A 20,466-nucleotide genomic window follows, 5' to 3' on the forward strand; every position below is an offset into this window, starting at 1 on the left:
TTGATTCACCCAATACGTCATTTAGGAAGCCCAAAGGGATAAAAATGATTGAGATTGGCCTGATAAAAGCAGAAATTCCCTTTGAACTTAAATTTAATGTCCCTACCACAGTAATCTATACTGGGTGATCCTGTTTATTGCCACATACTCTGTGAAAACACTTCTCCAGAGAATTCAGAGGCTCTGGAAGGAATTTTTTTAAGTAAAGCTTACACCACAGCTATACTGGCCTATGGCCTGACCCAGCCATGAGCAATTTCCTGGTACCGTGTATGAGATCATTATAAAAAGGATTTTACTATAAATAGGAAGCTCACACAGACCTTGCAAGAGGGATTTAAATAGAGATTCTGCTTCTGCTTATGGGAAATTGAGTCCCACTTTATAGAATAAGACAACAAGAGGGCAAAGATCTGAGTGGTATCTCGATGGCAGCGTCCATAATGATGGATTTGGTTTTCTGTTGATTAATGTTCATGGACTAAGATCATATAAGAGATACAAGGAAGCTGCCGAGAAAATAAAGTGAGCCTTAAGAGTTTAGGAATTTACCTGGGGGAGATAGCTCTAAAACGCACAAAGTGGGGGGACAGAATGGAAATCAAGAACAAAGTTCATGAAGAAACACACACAGATCTAAATAAGTAAAGAGAAGATGGGAGGGAGCATTCAAATCCAACCAGGAGAAAGGAAAAGCCAAGCCCCAAATAGTCCCACCACCACACTCAGAATGAGCGGTCATTCTGGAAAGGTATTAGCGTATACTTCAATCAGGCCACGTGTCTATGGCAAACAAGGCCCCATATCTTTGGTAAAACTACCACCCACACAGGGCTGATCTCTGCTGCGATATGCCTGCCACTCATGAAAGGAAGGAGTGGCGGGGACAGTCTGGCCACCAGCAACAGCCCCTCATCCGGTTCTGCCAAGACCAAAGCTGTGTCCCAAGTGTCCTAGGGAAATAGGAAGCATGCCAGAAGTTTAGCCTCCCCCACGGCACATCCACAAAAGCATGACTTCACATCCTGAGCAGACGCTCAGACCGCCTGCCAGGGCCTGGTGTGCGCAGGCACGCGGCCCTGCTCTGTGCCTGCCACCCAGCCGCGCAGCCCAGCAGCTCTTTCCTCCAGGGCCCGCGAGTTGGGGTGTGTGGCCCTTGGGGAACTGGGATGTGGGGGGGGGGGGCATGGTGAGAAAAGCCCTCCAGGAGGAGCTGAGCCTCTCCTCACCCCTCTCACTGCTCCCCCACCACCCTCCACTGGCTGACAGTTCCCATCCGTCCACAGGGCTGACCTGTTTCCATGGCAACCGGAATCCTGGGCTCCGGCAGCCTCTGGTCTTGCCACCTGTTATTACTTCATCTCTCAAGTGTAAAGCATCCTAGCCGGTGCCACTTGGCTGTGCAGAGCGCATCTTCGAAGGACGGAGGGAAGAAAAGGGGAGAGGAAAGAGGGAATGCAGAAAGGCAGCCCCAGGCTGGCCACGCAGGACACGCGGGAGACCGGCTGGGCGAGAGGAGGGAGGGTGGAAGCCAACGTGCCTTCCCTGCGGAATCAGGGGAATCAGTGAGCAGGCCTCAGCTGGAGGCCACCACCACATCTTGCTAGCCTGGACCCAGCCTTCCATGAGGGCCTCGGGAGGGGCGGGCAGCGGCGGGCACTGGGGCAGCTGCACCGAGATCAGGCCCAGGCGGAGCAGAGCAAGGAGAGGGTTAAGGTAGTAAGATAAAGACTGTGGGGAAGGCCGGACCAGAGGGCAAACAGAGCCTCAAAGCCTGGATAAATGGCCTTAATTCTCATGCTCTTGCTCACCCTACTCCTTACGTGTTTACTCATATAAATTATCCCCAAGGCCTGACACCTTTTTTCACTGCTTCCCTAGAACTGATGAAAAAATAAATCCTACAGATCCAAGGAATAAAAATGTTGGGATTCCATTCAGGCCTGTTCTTTTTGGCCACTAACAGCAACTCAAGCCCCACCCCAGCGCTCCAGAAGGAAGACAAATGATGCTTACCTCCCTGAATGTGGAAAGGCAAGGGGACTGGGGAGCCCAGCAGGGAAGTAGACACCAGTGACCCCCTCCCCAACACACACATATACACACACACACACACACACACACTTGCCCATGAGGCTGCCAGAGTCCTCAACAGGCAGAGAACTCGCTCTCCCTCATGGGCCATCGTGTCACCCAGCACTGGGGACAAAGTGAATGTGCGGTAAGGAGGAAGGAGGCAGGGCTGCTAATGCAGAGTGATTCCAGGCACTGAGGATCGTCTGCCGGGAGAACGGAAGGCCAAGGGCTGATTTAATAAGTCTTCAAGTTTATGGATGGACCGAAATTGGCCACAGTCTGTGTTGTTCGGGACAACGTGAGAAAGAAAAGAGCTGAAAGGGCAGAGCATGCTGCAGGAAAGCTGGGAGCGAAGCGGGTCCAACAAAGGCACCGGAGGAGGAGCGTGCTGCTCTGAGGATTTCCCCGGGCCCCCGGGGTGGAGCGCATGCCTAGCTAGAGGCTGGAGAATAGGCTAGGTGACATCATAAGGTCCCTTCTGGCCTATGATTCAATGATTATAATGGGGTGAAGGAAGGATGAGAAAAGTGAGGTCTTCCAAACCCAGAGGAACTCAGCCCCCTGTGCCGTGTGCGTGGCCGTGTCTCTGTCCCTGTTGGCCCCTGAGCCCCCTGAGGGCCGGAGCAGCATCCTTACTGGTGGAATCCCCAGCACCCAGCCCGGTGATGGACCCAGCGCTGGCAGTAAATACTTAACAAGAGGACGGACCATCTTCCCACGGGCTTTTGGAAGAAAGAAAAAACTCAGGCAAAGGGAAGTCAAAGACTAGGAGTTGAATGGATGTCAATGTCCCCCGGGTACCGAGAGACCATTCTAAGGCACGGCCAGCACCAGTCCTGTTCATCACGGGGACAGAAAGAGGGAGCAACAGAAGTAAGTGGGGACCCATCAGAGTCCCTTTATCCCTGTGGTTGGAGAAAGCCCATGGGCCAGCCGCTCTCTGGGATCCTCTCCCTGAGGCATTTCTTGGAAAACCAGGATGGGAGGAGTTAAGAACTCCCAGGCTCAGCTGGCCCCAGAGCCCCTTGAACCCCATATTTGAGGGCCTCTCCCCAGGGGCCTCGCAACAGCTGGAGAGAAGACAGGCTGCCTTACTCTGTGTTTGAGCAGCTCTTTTAAATGTGGTGGCAGCCACTCCACCCTTCCTTGCATCTACCTTCTTTTCCTCCATCTTTATGGAGTACAAAATTCACACCGTTGGACACACACCCTAAGAATATTTGCTCCTAAACAATGTGCCATAAAAACAGAAACCATGTCCGCTTGCATCGATGTCAGGACGTATTTGGTAAGAGCAGTGATTTGCCAGGCATTCGGATACCACATCCCCGATTCTGGGGCTGGGTGGTCACATGACTCCTCCGTAATGTCCTTTGTGCTCCAGCCTTAGGCTGGCAACTTCGAGTCTGTCACTGATGCTTCGGAAAAGCGAGGGAAAGACCAAGCAAAGCTGATTACTCTTGGCAGTGCTGATTAGGGAAAGCACAAGAAGATATTTCAATTTTCCAGTGGAAGGTCATGTGGGTCAGTTCATGGCCTGGCATAGCAACTTGTTATTGCCACCAAATGAGTCAGTTGAAGGGAAAAACGTTTAATCTGAGAGTAACTATGTCAACAGAGCTCTGAATGAAGTGGTGTCATTCCCCTTTGAGAATCGCAGGACATCTCTGTGCTTTAGAGCAGGATGCCTCGTCCGTTTAAGTTGTCAGGATATTATTATTGGGATATTAGAATTCAGCAAGTCCCCTTTGTCTCTTGCTCAGCCTTGCCTCTCTCCACCCCTCCTCGCCACCACTTCCAGCAGACTCAGCTATGTCAACCCAGCAGCCCACGTGGACCAGCATTTTCCAGGTCTCTCAGACTGAAAAGCAGTACTCAAGAAAAGGCAAAGGATGTGCCTCTAGTATACGACCTAAGGATGAGGACCAAGTCAAGAGATCACAGAGCGGAAGAGTCAGCCCAGCCCAGGGATGAGAGCCCAGACAGGGGACATACCCAGAAAGCAAGCCAGGAAGCAGGTGCTGGGAGCCACAGACACGTTTGCCATGGTAGGACCGAGCCTTAGAAAAGAGTGAAAACCTAGTCTATCCCCTGGATTTAACAGTGCGACCTGGTTCCTGGCCAGTTATCCAATTTGGTGAATCCAAAAGAAAAAAAGAAAAAAAATGAACATCGGTCTCCAAAAGGTGGATTTCTCTAAGGCAGTGGTTCACCTGGGAACTTGTTAAAAATGCAAATTCTAGGCCCCTCACACCAGACCTACTGAATCCAAAATCCTGCGGTAGGATCCAGCAGTCTCTGTTTTGAGAAACAGGTGATTCTAATGCGCTCAAGCTTGAGAATCACTGCTCTCATGCCACATGTGCATCACACACATTTTCCGTTAATGAATGGACTTACTTCATCTTCACATAACCCTATGAGATAGATGCGCAGATGTTCTGATTTTACGTAGGTGATACTCATGACACAAGGCAGCTAGATAGTTTGTCTAACGTCGTATGTTAGTAAGCAGCTACATGGGCTCTAAACCTAGGCAGTGTAGCCCAGGCCCACCTGCTTCTGACCCACCGTGGGCACAGAAACCACATACCTGAGGGAAGTTAAGTCAGAATAGATGGCAGGCCCTGGAGTTCAGGGCTTCTCAAATTCGAGTGCTACGCAAAGAAACCATTTAGGCATCTCACTAAAATTCAGAGTAGGATTCATAGGTCTGGCTTAGAGCTGAAGATTCCACATTTCTTACAAGCTCCCCCACTGGGTAGCCAACCGTCTAGGTTTGCCTGGCGCTGAGGGGTTCCCAGGGCACAGGACTTCCAGTCTACAACTGGCAATGTCCTGGGCAAACCTGGATGAGTGGGTCACCGGAGTCCCAGCTGATGTTGAAGCTGCTGATCACACTTTGAGGAGAAAAATGCAGGCCCTCAAGGTGAGAAGTTTGGATCATATTCAAGTGTGATATAAGTTTTGAGAGTGGAATATGGTATAATCTTTTATACTTTAAAAATACCTGGGGGGCCTGGGGGGCTCAGTTGGGTAAGCATCCAACTCTTGATCTCCACTCAGGTCTTGATCTCACGGTTGTGAGTTCAAGCCCTGCATTGTGCTCTGCACTGGGTGTGGAGCCTACTTTAAAAAAAAATTGTTTTTAATAAAAATAAATAAAAAGACCCCTTTGGCTACTCCACAGAGTAAAAATAGGCTGACAGACCAAATAAAGAAGTTGCAGTGACCCAAGCAGATGCTGGTGGAGGCCAGGAGATGAAGAAAGGAAAACAGATTTGGAATACATTTTGGAGGAGAAGCTGATAACAGGTGGTGAAGGAAAATAAAGGCAAGGATGAATCCTAGGATTTTCACTTTAGGCACAGCATTATTGTTTTTCAAGAACAGGATCAGAAAGAGATATATAGAAGAGCTAGGATAGGAAAGACAGCGAGACACAAATGAGAGAGAGATATAGGAAAATTATTGAACTAAGTGACGTGTGACTTTTTTTCTAGAGTAAGACTCATTGACGAATTAAACTCTCAGGCCGTATTTGTAATGGGGGTGTTCACATAATACCACAAAAAGCTAAAGTTCACTTTGAAGATTAGATGTGCCTCCTATGGACTGGATTGTGTCTCCCCCAAAACACATTTGAAACCCTATCCCTCAATGTGATGGTATTTGGAGGTGGTTAGGTTTAGATGAGGTCATGAGGATGGCGGGATTAGGGTCCTTATAAGAAAAGACACTAGGGATGCCTGGGTGGCTCAGTCGTTAAGTGTCTGCCTTTGGCTCAGGCCATGATGCTGGGGTCCTGGGATCAAGTCCCACATCAGGCTCCTCATAGGGAGTCTGCTTCTCCCTCTCTCTATGTCTCTGCCTCTCTCTCTGTGTCTCTCATGAATAAATAAATAAAATCTTTAAAAGAAGAAGAGGAGACACTAGAGAGTTTGCTTCTCTCTACCATGATATATCAAGGAAAAGCCCTGCGAGGACACAGAAAGAAGATGGCCACCTCCAACCCAAGAGGAGAATCCCCACCAAACACCTACACATCAGCACTTTTATATTGGACTTCCAGTCTCCAAGACTGTGAGAAATAAGTCCCTATGGTTTAAGCCACCTAGTCTATGGTATTTTATTAGGCAGTCCCAGATAAGTGCCCATGAATACATTCATTTCTTTCAAAAAGCCTCTGTGTGCTATGATGCACTTCACAATTGGACTACAAGTAAAAGATCCCATCTTTGAGATTAGAATCCATCACTTGAGGTTCCAGTGTCCTGACTTAATTGAATCGTGTCCAATTTAAGCACATTCACATGTCAGCTTCCCAATCTTGGTAACCATGTGACTTGGGTTAGTGATGCAAACTTTCTGAACCTCAGTCTCCTCCTCTGCAAAATGAGAGTCACAGCACATGCCGTTTGGGCTATAAACCTTACATGAGATGATGCATGTGAAGTACCTGGCACCTAGTAGGCTTTCTGGCATTTCTTCCCCCACTTTCTCCTCCTTTATAAAAAAATTTTATTTCTGATAAAGGCAGGGAGAAAAAATCAGAGGCCTAAAGAAGTTTCCCAAGAAGGGACACATGACAGGAGAATTCACATTCACGTTCCATGTCCAGGAGCACATCAGTTGGAGTCTATGTACCTTGGTGTCTTCCAGGGGACACAGCACCTACCTTACTCACAGGACTGCTACAAGGAATGAAGGCGAGAAATGTGGCATGCCTAGCGCAGTGTCTGACACATTCAAGGAAGGTCAGCAGGTATTATTATCATTGTCATTACTCAGGATATGCAATACTTCAATCCAGAACATTCTAGATAAGTAGGCCCAAAATGTGAGAGAAATAAAGGGGGCTCCCAGAAAGGCGAGTGGTGGGTGGATGCCCCGTCCTGGGGAAATGGGATGGCAAATACAGCAAAGCTATACTGCTTCGATTCTACTCCACAGCTTCCTCCTGCTGGGTTTCCTGCATCCATCTTATTTCCCCAATTAAACCAGAAACTGTCCTAGGGCTAAGACCACATGTTAGGCTTTTTTAGAGGCCCAATTATACTTAGTCCCACAAATGAGCACATGCACAGTAAATGCTCAATAAATACTCATGTTTAGACTGTACAGAAGGATTGCTGTCCTACATCTAAGGTTTAGAAAAGGATGTGCCAGGGCCAGGCTGGGCTCTGATGGCTATGCCTGATGCCAATGAGACCCCCACAGGCAGTTAGCTTCCTGGTATCACACAGCCACAGACGGGCCCTGACTCAGATTAACCATCTGTGGTCATAGACATGCTCTGTTGGTCCGAATGGCACAGAGATGGGATATCCACATTCGCAATGTGCAGGCATGGTGCCAAACACCCACATCATCTCGCTGAAGACTCACGACAGCCCCATGAGGTCAATACGGTTATTCTCTCCATCTTACAGATGAGGCAACAAAGGAGCAAAGAAGTGTGAGTAACTGACCCACATTCACACAGACACAAGATGGCTGAGTGGCAGGGTCATGACTCACACTCTAGCCTGGCCAATTCCATTGCCATTCTCCCAGCTGAAAGGTCTGAAAAATTAACTCCAAGTATATCCTCAAGGCCAGGGCGACCCCTCACGTTTCTCTTCCCTTGCTTTGCAAACTGTTTAGTTAAATAATAATTCACCTGAAGAACACCTGTTGTTAGCTTCCAAATCTGCTCTTCAGGAGGTGAGTAGCAGCTCACTTTTCCGGACAGAGCCCTGTATCTGAATTTTCCTCTCTCCCCCCCGGAACAAAGCCTGAATTTCCTGCATCAAGGTTGGTAAGTGGTGCATTGTGTGCGCTTTATGGTTTTCCAGACACCTTCAGAGTGATCCGAAATCCTTAAGCTTGTGTCAAAGGCAATTTTCACTCTTTCTCTTAAAGCTCTCCTCGTTGCCCCCAGGCCATATGCTAGAGGACAGGAATGTCAGGAGAGGAACGTCTGTTAGATCTTTCCCATCAGTGTAGCAATGACATCATATACTTCTTTTAGGTAATTTGCACATTATCAGACTAATTTTCAGATTATCTAATCAGCCGACATTACCCTTAATCAACTCAGCTCTCCTCTTCCAGTTCTGCAGAGTACAACATGCCCTCCAAAGGCACAGTAGGGTGGGGTCTTTTCTTCTCTCAGCTGATACTGAAAGCCCAGCTATGTGCCAGGCACACTGTCACTATGCAGAAGACTGACACCTCCCAGGACCTAGGACAACTCAACTTCCATTCCATAGACCTGAGAAACAGACTTGAAATAAATTTTATAGATCCATATTTTAAGAAAGCACTTCCCTCTTAGGAGCTCTAAGTGTGTTACAGAGAACATTTTATACTCATTTATGCTATTAGGTAAAAGAGATATACCATATAACAATTAATATTCTGTCAAATAAATTTCTCTATAAATCATCTGTCCTTGCCTTCTAGTAATAGCTACTGTGGCTCTCCTCTTCACACAGGTTGCCAGCTACATGACCTGGCATAGAAGGTTCTTCCAACAGTGGCTCCCACTCACTTTCCCACCTTCTTCCAGTGCTACTGTCAGACCCAACCACTATCACTTGTCTGGGGCATTGTGCTATTTCTACCTCCCACTTTTGCCTCTACCTGGGAAGCCCTCTCCCTCCTGGGAAATTCCTCTTCATTCTTCCAGAGCTAACTTGAATGTCACCTCCTCAGTGAGGTCTTTGGAAATCCCCTAATGCAATGGTTCTCAAGCCTTTGCATGTACCAGAAAGCCCTATAAAACACAGATTGCCATCCCCGCCCTCAGAGTCTCTGTTTCAGGTCTGGTGAAGTCAAAAATCTACATTTCCAGCAAGTTCTCAGGTGATTCTTTTGCTACACCAGGAGCACTACTACCCTAAGGGGTAGAAAGTGTACTGCGCCCTTGAGCTCTTTGTCCTTCCTAGTCTAGACGTACTCCATTACACACTCTTTTTCAAGCCTGTGAGCTCCTCAGGGACAGGGCTTGAGGCAACATTTGGCACAAGATACTAAACCAATGGATGGATGGATAGATGGATGGATGGACAGATGAATGTATTAGACTGAATCTATTTACACAGCTTTTCCATTCATGTCCAGGACCTCATAAAAGTACCTTGAAAATATCATCTTTGGTAGATTCCCACTGTGCATAGAAGATAAAAGGAAATTCAAGAAGAGTTTTGACATTATGGGCATGGGTCAAAGGGTTTCAAATGTTAATCCAATTCTCTCTGCTATCCTGGCCCCACTGGGATGGTTTACCAAGGTGGCATTTCAGGAGTCACGAGAGAATGCTTCTGAGAGGAGTGCCTGCGGGGCTCAGTCAGTTAAGTATCTGACTCTTGATTTTGGCTCAGTTCATGATCTCAGGGTCATGGGATTGAGCCCCATGTTGGGCTTCATGCTTAGTGGGGAGTCTCCTTGAGATTTCCCCTCCTTCTCCTTCACCCTCCACCCCTCTTCCTGCTCTGTCTCATATATTCTCTATCTAAAATAAATAAATAGGGGTCTCTCTAAATAAATAAATAAGCATCTGCCTTTGGCTCAGGTCATGATCTTGGGGTCCTGGGATCAAGCCCCATATCAGGCTCCCTGCTCAGCGGGGAGTCTGCTTCTCCTTCTCCCTCTGTCCCTCCTCCAGCTGGTGCTCATGCTCTCTCTCTCTCTCTCTCAAATAAATAAAATATTTTAAAATGAAGTAAATATTTACCAAAAAGAGAAAGAGAGAGAGAGAATGCTTTTGAGTGGTACCACGCAGAGGCTTCACCTGCCCCAGTCCTCCTTCCTTTTATTCATATACATGTGGTCTATGTGTGTGTGCACCTGCATGTACATGCACACACATGCACACACACACGTACATATACGTGATGATTTCATTTGTATAAAGCAGAAAGAGGTGGTCGGAAAAATGCAAGAAGGAGGAAAAATCCAGCCTCACACAGAGAGGGGAAGGGTGGCGGCTTAGGTGGGGAAGACCCCATCAGGAAAGTACCATCTCCCAAGGTGAGTGCTCAAGCTCCAAGCATCCCAGGGCTGCCTACCATTGAGGCGTTGAGGCAGAGAGGCAAGGGCATGAAGGAAAGGGGACAAATCTGCAGAAGAGACAAGAAGTGTATACTCAGGAGAAAATGAGCGGCTAGGAAAGGAACAAAGGCGAGAAAACATGGACTGCAGGGGCAGTCGATTGCTGAGCTGGCGGCCAGGGCTGGGGGCGAGGGGAGGTCAGTGCTGGCTCCAGCACTCCGCTGTGCCCCATAGCAGGCACGGGTGTGAGCAGCCGCTTGGCTGGAGACGCAGGCAGGGGGTGTGGCAAGGGACAGCAGGCGGACCAAAGTCAAAAGGTCTCTACTGCTGCAGGTGGTGCAAGCAAGCGCAGATGCCCACGCCACAGAAAACTCCTGAGTCTGTAGGGCTGTTTTTCCCATCGGCCTGCATGGGCTCACAAGCAGCTGGGCCACCCTGCAGCTCTGCTAAAGAGGGAGAAGTCAGCATTCCCACTTCGCTGGCGTCCAGAACTTTTCCTGGAGGGACTGCAGATTAGCCTCTTGGATTCAGCTCTCCTGCCTCCCTCCTCCCCCTGCCCAACCCCCCCCCCCCAACCCTGCCCCTATGCCCAAAAGCCTTGCCAAGGAAGGATCACAAAGCTGGGACCTTAGACGCTGCAGAGCTGTCGCATTCAATTCACCACACAGCCCCAGTGGCATTTAGGGGCAGGATGGATGGGAGCCCACCCCCACCCCAAACAGTGGGAGCAGCTAATGACTGGGTATTAATGATGCTGGCAATTAGCGCTCACGAGAAAATGGTTGGGGGGCTGTTCACCAGGGGAATGTGGGAGGGAACAGAGCAGACATTCGGAGCAGCAAACAGATTGGTGGCATGCGTGGTGCAGAGAACCTGGGAAGAGCTGCTGTCTCTTAGATTTGTTCAGAGAAACTGGGGAAGAGGGAAGGGATGGCTTCTGTGGATCGGGGGGCCTTCCTGCCATACTCTCCTTGCTAGCAAAATTGGAGTTAATCCCAGAGTTCTCAGAGGCATTGTGAGCAGATGTTATTAAAAGGTGTTTGTGAAAGTTCTGGAACTTTCCTCATGTAAGGAGGCCCCAGATGAACCCAGGGACATCTATTCTTTTCTATGCAGCTTAAAACCCTTGGGTCATCCGATGAGCTTTTTTGAAGAACTCAGTTTGTCATGGGTCGTCTGATGAGCTTTTTTGAAGAACTCAGTTTATCATCAGTAGGTGAGAGGGGAAGGGTAGAGAACATGCAGCCAGGCCGAGAACACATCTCCATCGAGGAGGAGGAGGAGAGACACCACTTCCAGGCTAAGCAGAGCCATCTGGCCTCAGGGTGAAAATATCAGGAGACAGAAAACACTGGCTCCCGAGAGCACATGAGGAGATCCTGGTGGACAGAAAGAAATACGCCAGTGCCCACCCTGGATGTCAACAGCCAGCAGGTGTGGGCACAGGGGAGCCAGTGGGGATGCCTAAGGAAGAGATTTCCTTGATCCTCTTCGGGACTGTAGTGTACCTAGGGACCAGGAGGAACTTGCCTCTGTTGTTGCCATCACTGGGCACACACACAAAAGAGACACAGACAAAAGAGAAGCATTCCAAACCCTATTGCATGAGTAAAGCACCGCGAGGCAGGGACCCAATGGCTTGACATTTGAGAAGAGATGTAAAGAAGATAAGCCAGCACTGGGGGGAGTGGGATAATAATACCAAGTTAACAAACACTTCAGAGAGAGCAACCATGGCTAATAAATACTTTCCAGATAGCAACCCCAATCAAAAGATCTTTCTGGGCCTCCTTGCCGGGAGAGACAATAGGTATGCCTAGGCCACTCAGATCAGAGAAGGGATAAGAGAAGAAACAGGGAGGTGTAAATTCTGGCTGCCCCCCCACACACACACACACACATTTTCCTTTCTGAAAGACTGAACCAAGGGAGCCTCTCCCCAAGGAGGAGAGAGAGAGAGTTCAGCATGACTCAGAAAGAAGCTGGCAAGGGGAGGTGGGCAACTCTGTCAGACACTCCTGCCCTGCTTCCCAGGTTCTGTCTGGATGACAATAGCAGGTAAGAAAATGAGGGTCTGTCACACAAAAGGTTTGAACCCCTCAAGTGAGTAAGAACTAAAGAAGGTGTAGGGGCTGAATTGGGTTCCCTCCCAAAATGTGTATGTTGAAACCTCAGCCCCCAGGGCCTCAGAATGTGACTCTTTGGGGACAGGGCCTTTCAAGAGGTGATTAAGGTATAGTGGGCCCTAATTCAATCTGACTGGTAGCCTTATAAGAGGAAATTTGGACACATAGAACAAGGGTAAGTGAACACAGAGAGACCACCAGGTAAAGAGGCAGTGAGAGAACGGAAGCCTGTAAGTCAAGGACAGAAATCTCTAAGAGAGCCAACCCCGATGACACATTGGTCTGGGATTTGCAGCCTTCAGAAGAGCAAGAAAATTAATTTCTGTCCTTTAAGCCCCCCAGTCTGTGGTATTTTGTTATGGCAGCCTGAGCACAGCACACTAATACAGAAGGCAATGTTACATGAAGAAAGGAGCGTGGGGTTAGGCAAAACCAACGCTAATCCCAAGAAAGGTCTTGGCCAAAGTATGTTAATGATTTCAAACATTTGAGGAATGGCTGATGGACATCTGTTGACTAAGTTGATTGACCAAAGTGCACAGGAGTCACCCTCAGATCCTAGAGTCTGGATATTTTTAAAGGTCTGATTCCTTTAACTACATTGCATTGCTCACTCTATGAACATCTACCCCCAAATCCTGTGAACAAAATAAAAAATAAATGGTATCCGCAATTAGTCTTTGCCTAATGATTTAGAGGAAGTCACATCATGAAGCAAGCTCTAAACTCCAACATGCCACCCCATTTTGAGTTTTTGACAAGCGCACCCAGATCATGCTAAGTGAAAAGCATGGAGGCTCAAGGGCAGTGTTTTGAAGGCAGGAGAGCCTTACACCAAAATTATGACCCCTACAACAGCCAAGGCAATAGATCAAGAATATTCTACATCTCTTGGTGGCCAAGGCAACATTTGAAATGTCCATCTAAACTGACATGTGCAAGGGCTATGCCCAAGTCAGGTTAGTACCTGTTAATGGAACTTCTGGAACTGAGGGAAGAGGAATAGGTCTGGCCTTTGACAATGGCCAGTTAAGGATGTTTCCATCTTAACGCTCACCTCCCTTCTCTGGGAACAGAACTGGATATGCCTCCTGGCCCAGCTCAGTCTAAGCCCGGGGCTCAGATGACCCACAGGACAGCTGGGGCTAGGTTAAAAGAGCCAAGTCACCACAGAACATTGAAACCAATCAATGGGTGTCACCAAAGATGCCAGAGGTGAAAAGAATTCTCTATGGCCCTGCCCCACCCACTTCAAGGGCACCCACTGCCCCAACCCAACAACTGGGAACTCACGTCTGTGGTTCTCATTTCTGTGGTTAGGCGGGGAGCGGGTCTCCTGGTCTTGAGCCTCATCCCCCTCCTCACTGGCCAGGTGAGTGTGAGCGTAGTGGTAGCTAAGTCCTGGCCGGTTCTTGTAGCGCTTGCCGCAGACTAGACAGGAAAAGAGAAGAGGGGAAAAAAGCAACGATTAGCAACCTCTGCAGTTACTGCCATAATTCTCCCAGGCAGTGACTCCCATCCATCTATCCCAGATCTGGGTTTCCCTTAAAAAATGTCTCACCCCCTGAATAACCTTTATCCCACTGGACAGAACCAACACCACAGTAACAATACTGGCCCAAAAAGAAAAACCAGAAAAATAAAGGATGGAAGCTGAACTGTGTAAGAGCTCCATCATTTCCTATCTGTGATACCCTGGGCAAGTCACTTATCCTCTCTGTGCCTCAGTTTCTTCAGAGGACACATGGGAATAATAATAGTATTTTACTCATAGAGTTGTTGGAATGAGTTAATCTCTATGCAGAACACTTATAACAGTGCCAGGCACGCAGTAGGGGTGATGATTATTGTAACTTTGAGGTCAAAGAGCCCTGGTAGTCCATCCAGTCCAACATCCCACAGCCCAGATGAGGCAAGTGAGGCCCAGAAAGCCTAAGGAACACACAGCTAGTTGTGGCAGAGCCACTAGAACCCAGGTCTCCTGGATTCCATGCAATGCCCCTTCCACCGGGCTGTGATTAGCTCCGTATAAAGTGCAAAAGCTTTATACAGATAATATTTTTGTTGTATCACGCAGTGCTTTTGTGCCAGAAAAACACAATCCACTCCTGCCATAAAAACCATGAAGCCAAGCCATCATTGGTAGTTGTGGCAACCAAGAGCTTAAGTCCTTAATGCCCCAGGGAGCCTCCCATATCCTAGCCTCCTGTACCCAAAATCTAGGAATGTGTCCTCACAAGCACAACCTCTCACTTGGAGGGTATGAGATGAGAGCACTAAGCAACATAAACATGGTTCTGTGGGGCACAGAAGAAGAAAAGGAAGCAGTTCCATTGGTTGGCTGACCAGTACCTGAGAAGCAGAAATCCACCTAAATGGCTTAAGACCAGATCACCCTCACTTTTAATGAAGTTGGATTTAGTGGCACTGTTTAGAATGATCCATGTGGCTAATTTTTAGCTTTTATCAAATTGAAGTAGTTCCTCTTATCCCTGGGTTAGAGTTTTATTACAGGAGAATCTGATAAGCCTTTGAGCATCTACTAGTATATGACTCTCCTTCAGTTTGTTGATATGGTGAATTATGTTGATTTCCTAATGTTTCTTCTTATTGAACCATTCTTATATTCCTAGAATGCTCTCCATTTGGTGAGAGTGTATTATCTACCTGATAAACTGCTGCATTCTACTTACTAATCTTGCATTTTGGATCTATACTCACACTTGAGATAAATCTAGAATTTTTGAACTATCTTTTACCATGTTTCGATTTTATGGTTATGCTGACTTCCAAAAATGAACGGAGTTTTGCTGTGTGAAACTGGACAAAATACATAGTCTTTCTGTGCCTTTTTTCTTATCTAAAATGATGGTAGTACTACTTACCTTGAAGGATTACAGATAATATTTGTAAAATATCTCACTCAGTACCCAGATGCTCGATAAATGAGGAGCGAGGGGCAAGGGGCTTCAGCTTAGCCTGCCACACCTTAGATCTGCACCCCCCCCCCCCGAAAGAGAGGGCTTTGATTCTGGCCTCAAACAATGGAATTTAGCAATTGGTTGGGCTTTCTTAATAAGATGAGGGTCTGAAATTCACATTGGTGACCTAGTGACTATCAATTCAAGTCCTACAATTGGCTACTTACATTCTCTTTGTGTGTGTGTCTCTCTCTCTCTCTCTCTCTCTCTATGCTGTAACTATTTCAAAAAAATAAAATGGCACTACACATCTCAATTCCATTTGACTCGGGAAATGGGACCTAAAGAGGCCCCTGAGGTGCACTCTGGGTCTGCTTGTGGCTTCTTCTATTTAACCTTTTCAATGATCTGAGGTCAATAAACAGCAAATTATGGGGTCACGGGATATAAATCCACTTAGTAGCCAAGCATACTGCTGGTGAGGAATAAATGTTTATTAAAAATAAGGATAATAATATCAGAATTTCCATGAGGAGGCCTCAGGGGACTCTGGAGACCTCCCTACTACTATAAACTCCACAGATTCCATTTGAGCCATTTTGTTGCATCAATTACCACTGTCTTCCTTAATCACAGAATTCCACTATCTTAATAGTCATGTGGTCTTACTTATTAAATTGTTCTATTCCCACTAATACTAGATGCCTAGGACAATTCCACTCATCAGGGAATCACGACCCATCCAAGCAGGCATTTCTTCTTTGAGCTCCTTGAATTATAGTTATGTCTGTACTGGAGGACTTAAGGATGGTTTCATACCAATTTATCTTAATAACAACACCACCCCTTATGTTGCAACTCACATATTACACCTTCAGAACATATTCATTGAATAGCTTATGAATTGAACGTGGAAATACTTTGTGGGAAAGCCAGAAGATGGGGGAGGAGGGAAGTGTGTAGAATCTGATCCATCTATCCACATTAATCTCATACTAATAGGTCATTAAACCTACAAAACCAAACCCAAGCAAAAAGCTTCCCGTGTCTCCTTCCCCAACACCATAGAGGATAATTATTTTTAGAGCAAACCCTTTTGCTAGAAAAGAGATTCTTGAAGAGTAGTCCCCAGACCAGCACCCTCAACATCACCTGGAAGTTGTTACGGATGCATATTCTCAGGTTCACCTCAGATCGACTGAATTAGAAACTCTGGGGATGGGGCCAGAAATCTGTTTTAACAAGCCCTCCAGGTGAAGCTGGTGCACACTATAGTCTAAGAACCACTCCAAGGGAAGAATGAATATATTTAGGCTTGACTCTGCCCACCCTGGTGCACCTGCCCTTTGGGATGGATGGAAGTGGCGGGTAGGCCCTCCAGGTAAGACTGGTGCCTGGTCATTAGGGGAAACAGAAGCAGAGAGTACATGGAGGTCATAGAAACCAGACCTCTTAACTATCATTTCTATACACAGAGCTCTCCTGATGGAGCTTCATTTCTCACCAACTGCTTTTACCATGGTATTCCTTAATCACCACAAGAAAACGTGTATTAAGCATCTCATATGTGCCCAGCCTTGTGGACAAAGATAAAGGAGCCCCAGTTCCCTCCCTCTAGGAGCTCAGTCTTGTAGAGAAGACGTACAAGTCAACAAGCAAAGAGGGAAACAGAACAAATGCACCAGTGTGCACATGCATCCAGGAAAGAGAGAACGGCACATCAGCTTGAGTATGGAGGGAGGGCTTCCTGGAGGAGGTGGGTGAGCTGTGGCTTGCAAGGTAGCAGAACATCACTAGATAGACAAAGGAGGCAAATGCATCCAGGCACCAGAGCAAATTCTGGGCCAACCTGGGGGAACTGCAGGCAGGAGTGGGACGTGAGGGAGCTAATATGCAAGGAAGCTGGGCAGGACTTTGTCCTGAAAATGGGGAGCCAGGGAAGGATTGGAGCCTGACGACTGACTTATTCAGATTTACATTTTAGAAATTCCACTTAAGACTATAATGCAAAAGATGAATTTGAAGGTGGCAAGAGGCTGTTTTAATTTCCTATATGTGAACAATGAGAATCTCGGGATGGGAGAGAGGTTAAAGAGAAGGAATCGGTGGAAAGGGGTGGGCATAAGCAGCAAGGAGTTGCCTAGAAAGATTGACAGTGACTGGACCTTCCTGGCCATGCACCATTCAGCCCCGTCCCGCTCCCCAGCCTCACCCAACACCACATTCCACCACCTTCTATGCTCTTCTGCCCATTGCCTTTCCACTCCTTAAACATTTTTCTTTTTAAACAAAGCCTTTGCACAAGCTCTGACCTTTGCCCACAATGGTCCCCAGCCCCAGTTTGCCTAATTAAGGCTTCATCATTCTTCAGATCTCAGTTCAAATGTCCTTTCCCAGGAAAGTCTTCCCAATCGAAATTAGGGCCCCAGTTTGTCACCTTCTGAGGACACATCATGGATCAATATATGTGCCTCCCACCGGCAGCAAGCATGGCAAGCCCTGTGTGTGCACACTGCTGCATCCCCAGCGACCAGCACGGGGCAGGTCATAGCTGGCACTCAATACCAGTTAAGGGAAGCAACAAAAACACCCAGCTTCCTATGGGGCAATAGGTCGAGAGCCAAAGAGGAAAACTAGATTGAAAGAAGGAAGAGAATGAGTTCAGTCTGGGGTTGCCATGAATACCCTGTGCTTAGAAAAGAGAGGTGATATGGAAGGTTGGCAGGGTGGCAGTGGGAGTTAGGGATATGGAGAGGAGGAGAGATTAGGGAGAGAAGAAAGGTGTGGATGGAGGATAGAACTCAGAAAACATCAGGATCTTAAGAATCTGGTAGAAAAAGAGAAACTGCTCTGGTGTGTTTGTTTGTTTTAAGTTTGTCAAGAAAGACTCACCCAGGAATGAGCAACAAAAGCCAAAGAGGTAGGATTTCCAAGTGTCCATCGATAGATGAATGGATAAAGAAGACATGGCGTATATATACACCAGAATATTACTCAGCCGTAAAAATGAATGAAACCTTGTCATTTGCAAACATGGATGGATTCAGAGGGTATAATAAATGAAATAAGTCAGTCAGAGAAAAACAAATACCATACGATTTCACTCATATGTGGAATTTAAGAAACAAAACAGAAAGAACACGTTTTAAGAGACCAAAAAAAACAGACTCAGACATAGAGAACAAATTGATGGTTACCAGAGGGGCGGTGGGTGGAGGGATGGGGATCAAGAGGACACTGATCATGATGAGCACCGTGTAATATATAGAATTGTTGACTCACTACATTGTACACCTGGAACCAATATAAAAGTATATAAATTATACTGGAATGTAAATTACACTGGATTTTTTTTTTTAAGAGGTAGAGTTTCCAGGTGACAGGACCAAGGATACCACCAGTCACAGCCACTTCTAATAGCTGATAACTGTGTATACTGTGTGCCAGGCTTATTCTAACGCTTCAAGTAATTTGCTCACGGTAACCCAAGTGCCCATTTTACAGATGAGTAGCCAGCAGAGCCACAAGAATGTCAGATGCCTGAGAGACAGAGGCTGAAAAGAGACCACTGGACTTGACAACCAGGAGGCCACCTTAGTGAGAAGGGAACCCACAACCTCACAGAGGATGAGACAAGACGTCAGAGGCCCAGGGATGCTCCTGGAAATGAGGAAGTGGTGACAGGGCTGACTGGCCACTCCTTCCAGCATGGCCCCATCACTGAGGCTGGGGGGCTGATGGGACTGTGGGTCAGGGAGGCTGATGGGGCTCGTTCTTTAACAGGGCACAGCCTGGCAAGGGCTCACAGGCTCAAGGGGAGGAGGCAGGAGGGAGGAGAGTTTAAAAGGCAGGGTTAGAAGAGATTGGAGATAACACGGCAAGATGCCTGACCCCAAAACGAAGCTTCGAACCCAAGTACCAGGCCTTTGAATGACTTCATCCTACGGACAAAAGATTTCTAAGATTTATCTTGGTGGAATTGTATCTGGATCAGACTGCTACATTTTGATGGAAAGAAATGCCTTGGAAATCCTACTCTGACTGGATTGGAAGAAAAGGAAAACCCAGCACTATTTAATTATATCTCCCTGCTGCTCCGAACGCTGATGGACCAGCTTCATGGCCATGTGACCTGTGCATTCAGACAGGGTCCGTGCTCAGAAGGGCCCCACACTTGGTTTAATGCTTTGCTGTCACCATCTTGAAATTCTTAATACACATCGAACAAAGGGCTCCACGTTTTCATTTTGCCCTGGGCCCTGTAAATTGTGTATCTGCCCCTGGAAACCTGCTGGGGTGGGGATTGGAGATCAGGGGCTAAGTTCCTCCAAAGAAACCACCCAATGGCCCTGACGATACAGGAGCTGCCATGAGGAACACGGGACCCAAGCAGCCCTGAGTTGGGAGTAAAATGCCCCCCCTGAGACAAGCCTGGAAGTCCAGCCAGAGCAGTTAACCACGCAGCCACAGTCATTTCAGTGCCACTCGCTGCTCTGGCCCTGCTTCTGGGTGGGCCCTGCCTTCAGAGAGGCAGTTTCTCTGTGGTGGCTAAGTGGGCAGGCTGGATCTCAACTGCCTGGGTTCAAATCCCACCCTAGTGGCCTAGTCCGCTACCAACTGCCGGTTGATCTGGGCTGAGTTGCTAGCCCTCTCTGTGCCTCCGCATCCTCCGTGGAAAATGAGGGTGATCACAACGGCACATCGGCCTCACGTTGAGAGGTCCCATGAAAGAACACATTTAACACGGTGCCTGGCTCCTGGCAGCCTTCGTGGGCTGTTATCAGCACCACCGCCATCAAGGTGGATGGGCAGAGGGAATAAACCCTAAAGGGGCATGTGTGTGGTGGGGGGTATCTAGTCATTTCTCCTCTGCAGTCGGGGGTGATGGAGTGGCAAGGAAAAGAGGGTGGGGAAAGTACAATCTGAAAATAAAGTCTTAGAACCATCTGCTCTCCCTTTATCATGTCAGCAACCTCACTCTGGAATTATCTGTCGTGTGGAATGAGACGGAGCCCCAAGACTGCTGAAGCGTTCAGAGGGCCAGGACCCCATCCTCCCACCCCAGTCTCCTTTCCCCGGGGCCCACTCCTTTGCATTGTCGTGTCCCTCTGAAGCCATCCCCCATGGGGACCAGTCGACCCTGCACGGGCACAGCCTAAGGCCCTTCCTTTCACCTTGGCAAGCAGGCACCTGGATTTGTGTTCCTGGCACGGTGCTGGTGCTCGGAGGGGACCGGCTGTGACAGTAGGGAAGGTCCAGCTTGCCTTCCTCTCTCTCCTTCCCCTGGGGCGGATCCATCTGTCAAG

General features: G+C 47.7%; 1 protein-coding gene across 4 annotated transcripts in view; it reads right to left on the reverse strand.

The window, feature by feature from the left end:
- Positions 1–20,466, reverse strand: part of DPF3 (double PHD fingers 3) — a 258,874-nt gene that overhangs the window by 69,285 nt on the left and 169,123 nt on the right. For all 4 annotated transcript variants that reach the window (XR_012002230.1, XR_012002229.1, XM_026008532.2 and 1 more), the window contains exon 7: positions 13,533–13,670. Coding sequence is in view for 2 of the 4 variants with exons in the window: in XM_026008532.2 (XP_025864317.1) it covers positions 13,533–13,670 (138 nt within the window). In the remaining 2 variants the exon portion in view is untranslated. The remainder of the gene's footprint in view (positions 1–13,532; positions 13,671–20,466) is intronic.

This window comes from Vulpes vulpes, chromosome 6 (assembly GCF_048418805.1).
Source record: "Vulpes vulpes isolate BD-2025 chromosome 6, VulVul3, whole genome shotgun sequence".
Taxonomy (NCBI): domain Eukaryota; kingdom Metazoa; phylum Chordata; class Mammalia; order Carnivora; family Canidae; genus Vulpes; species Vulpes vulpes.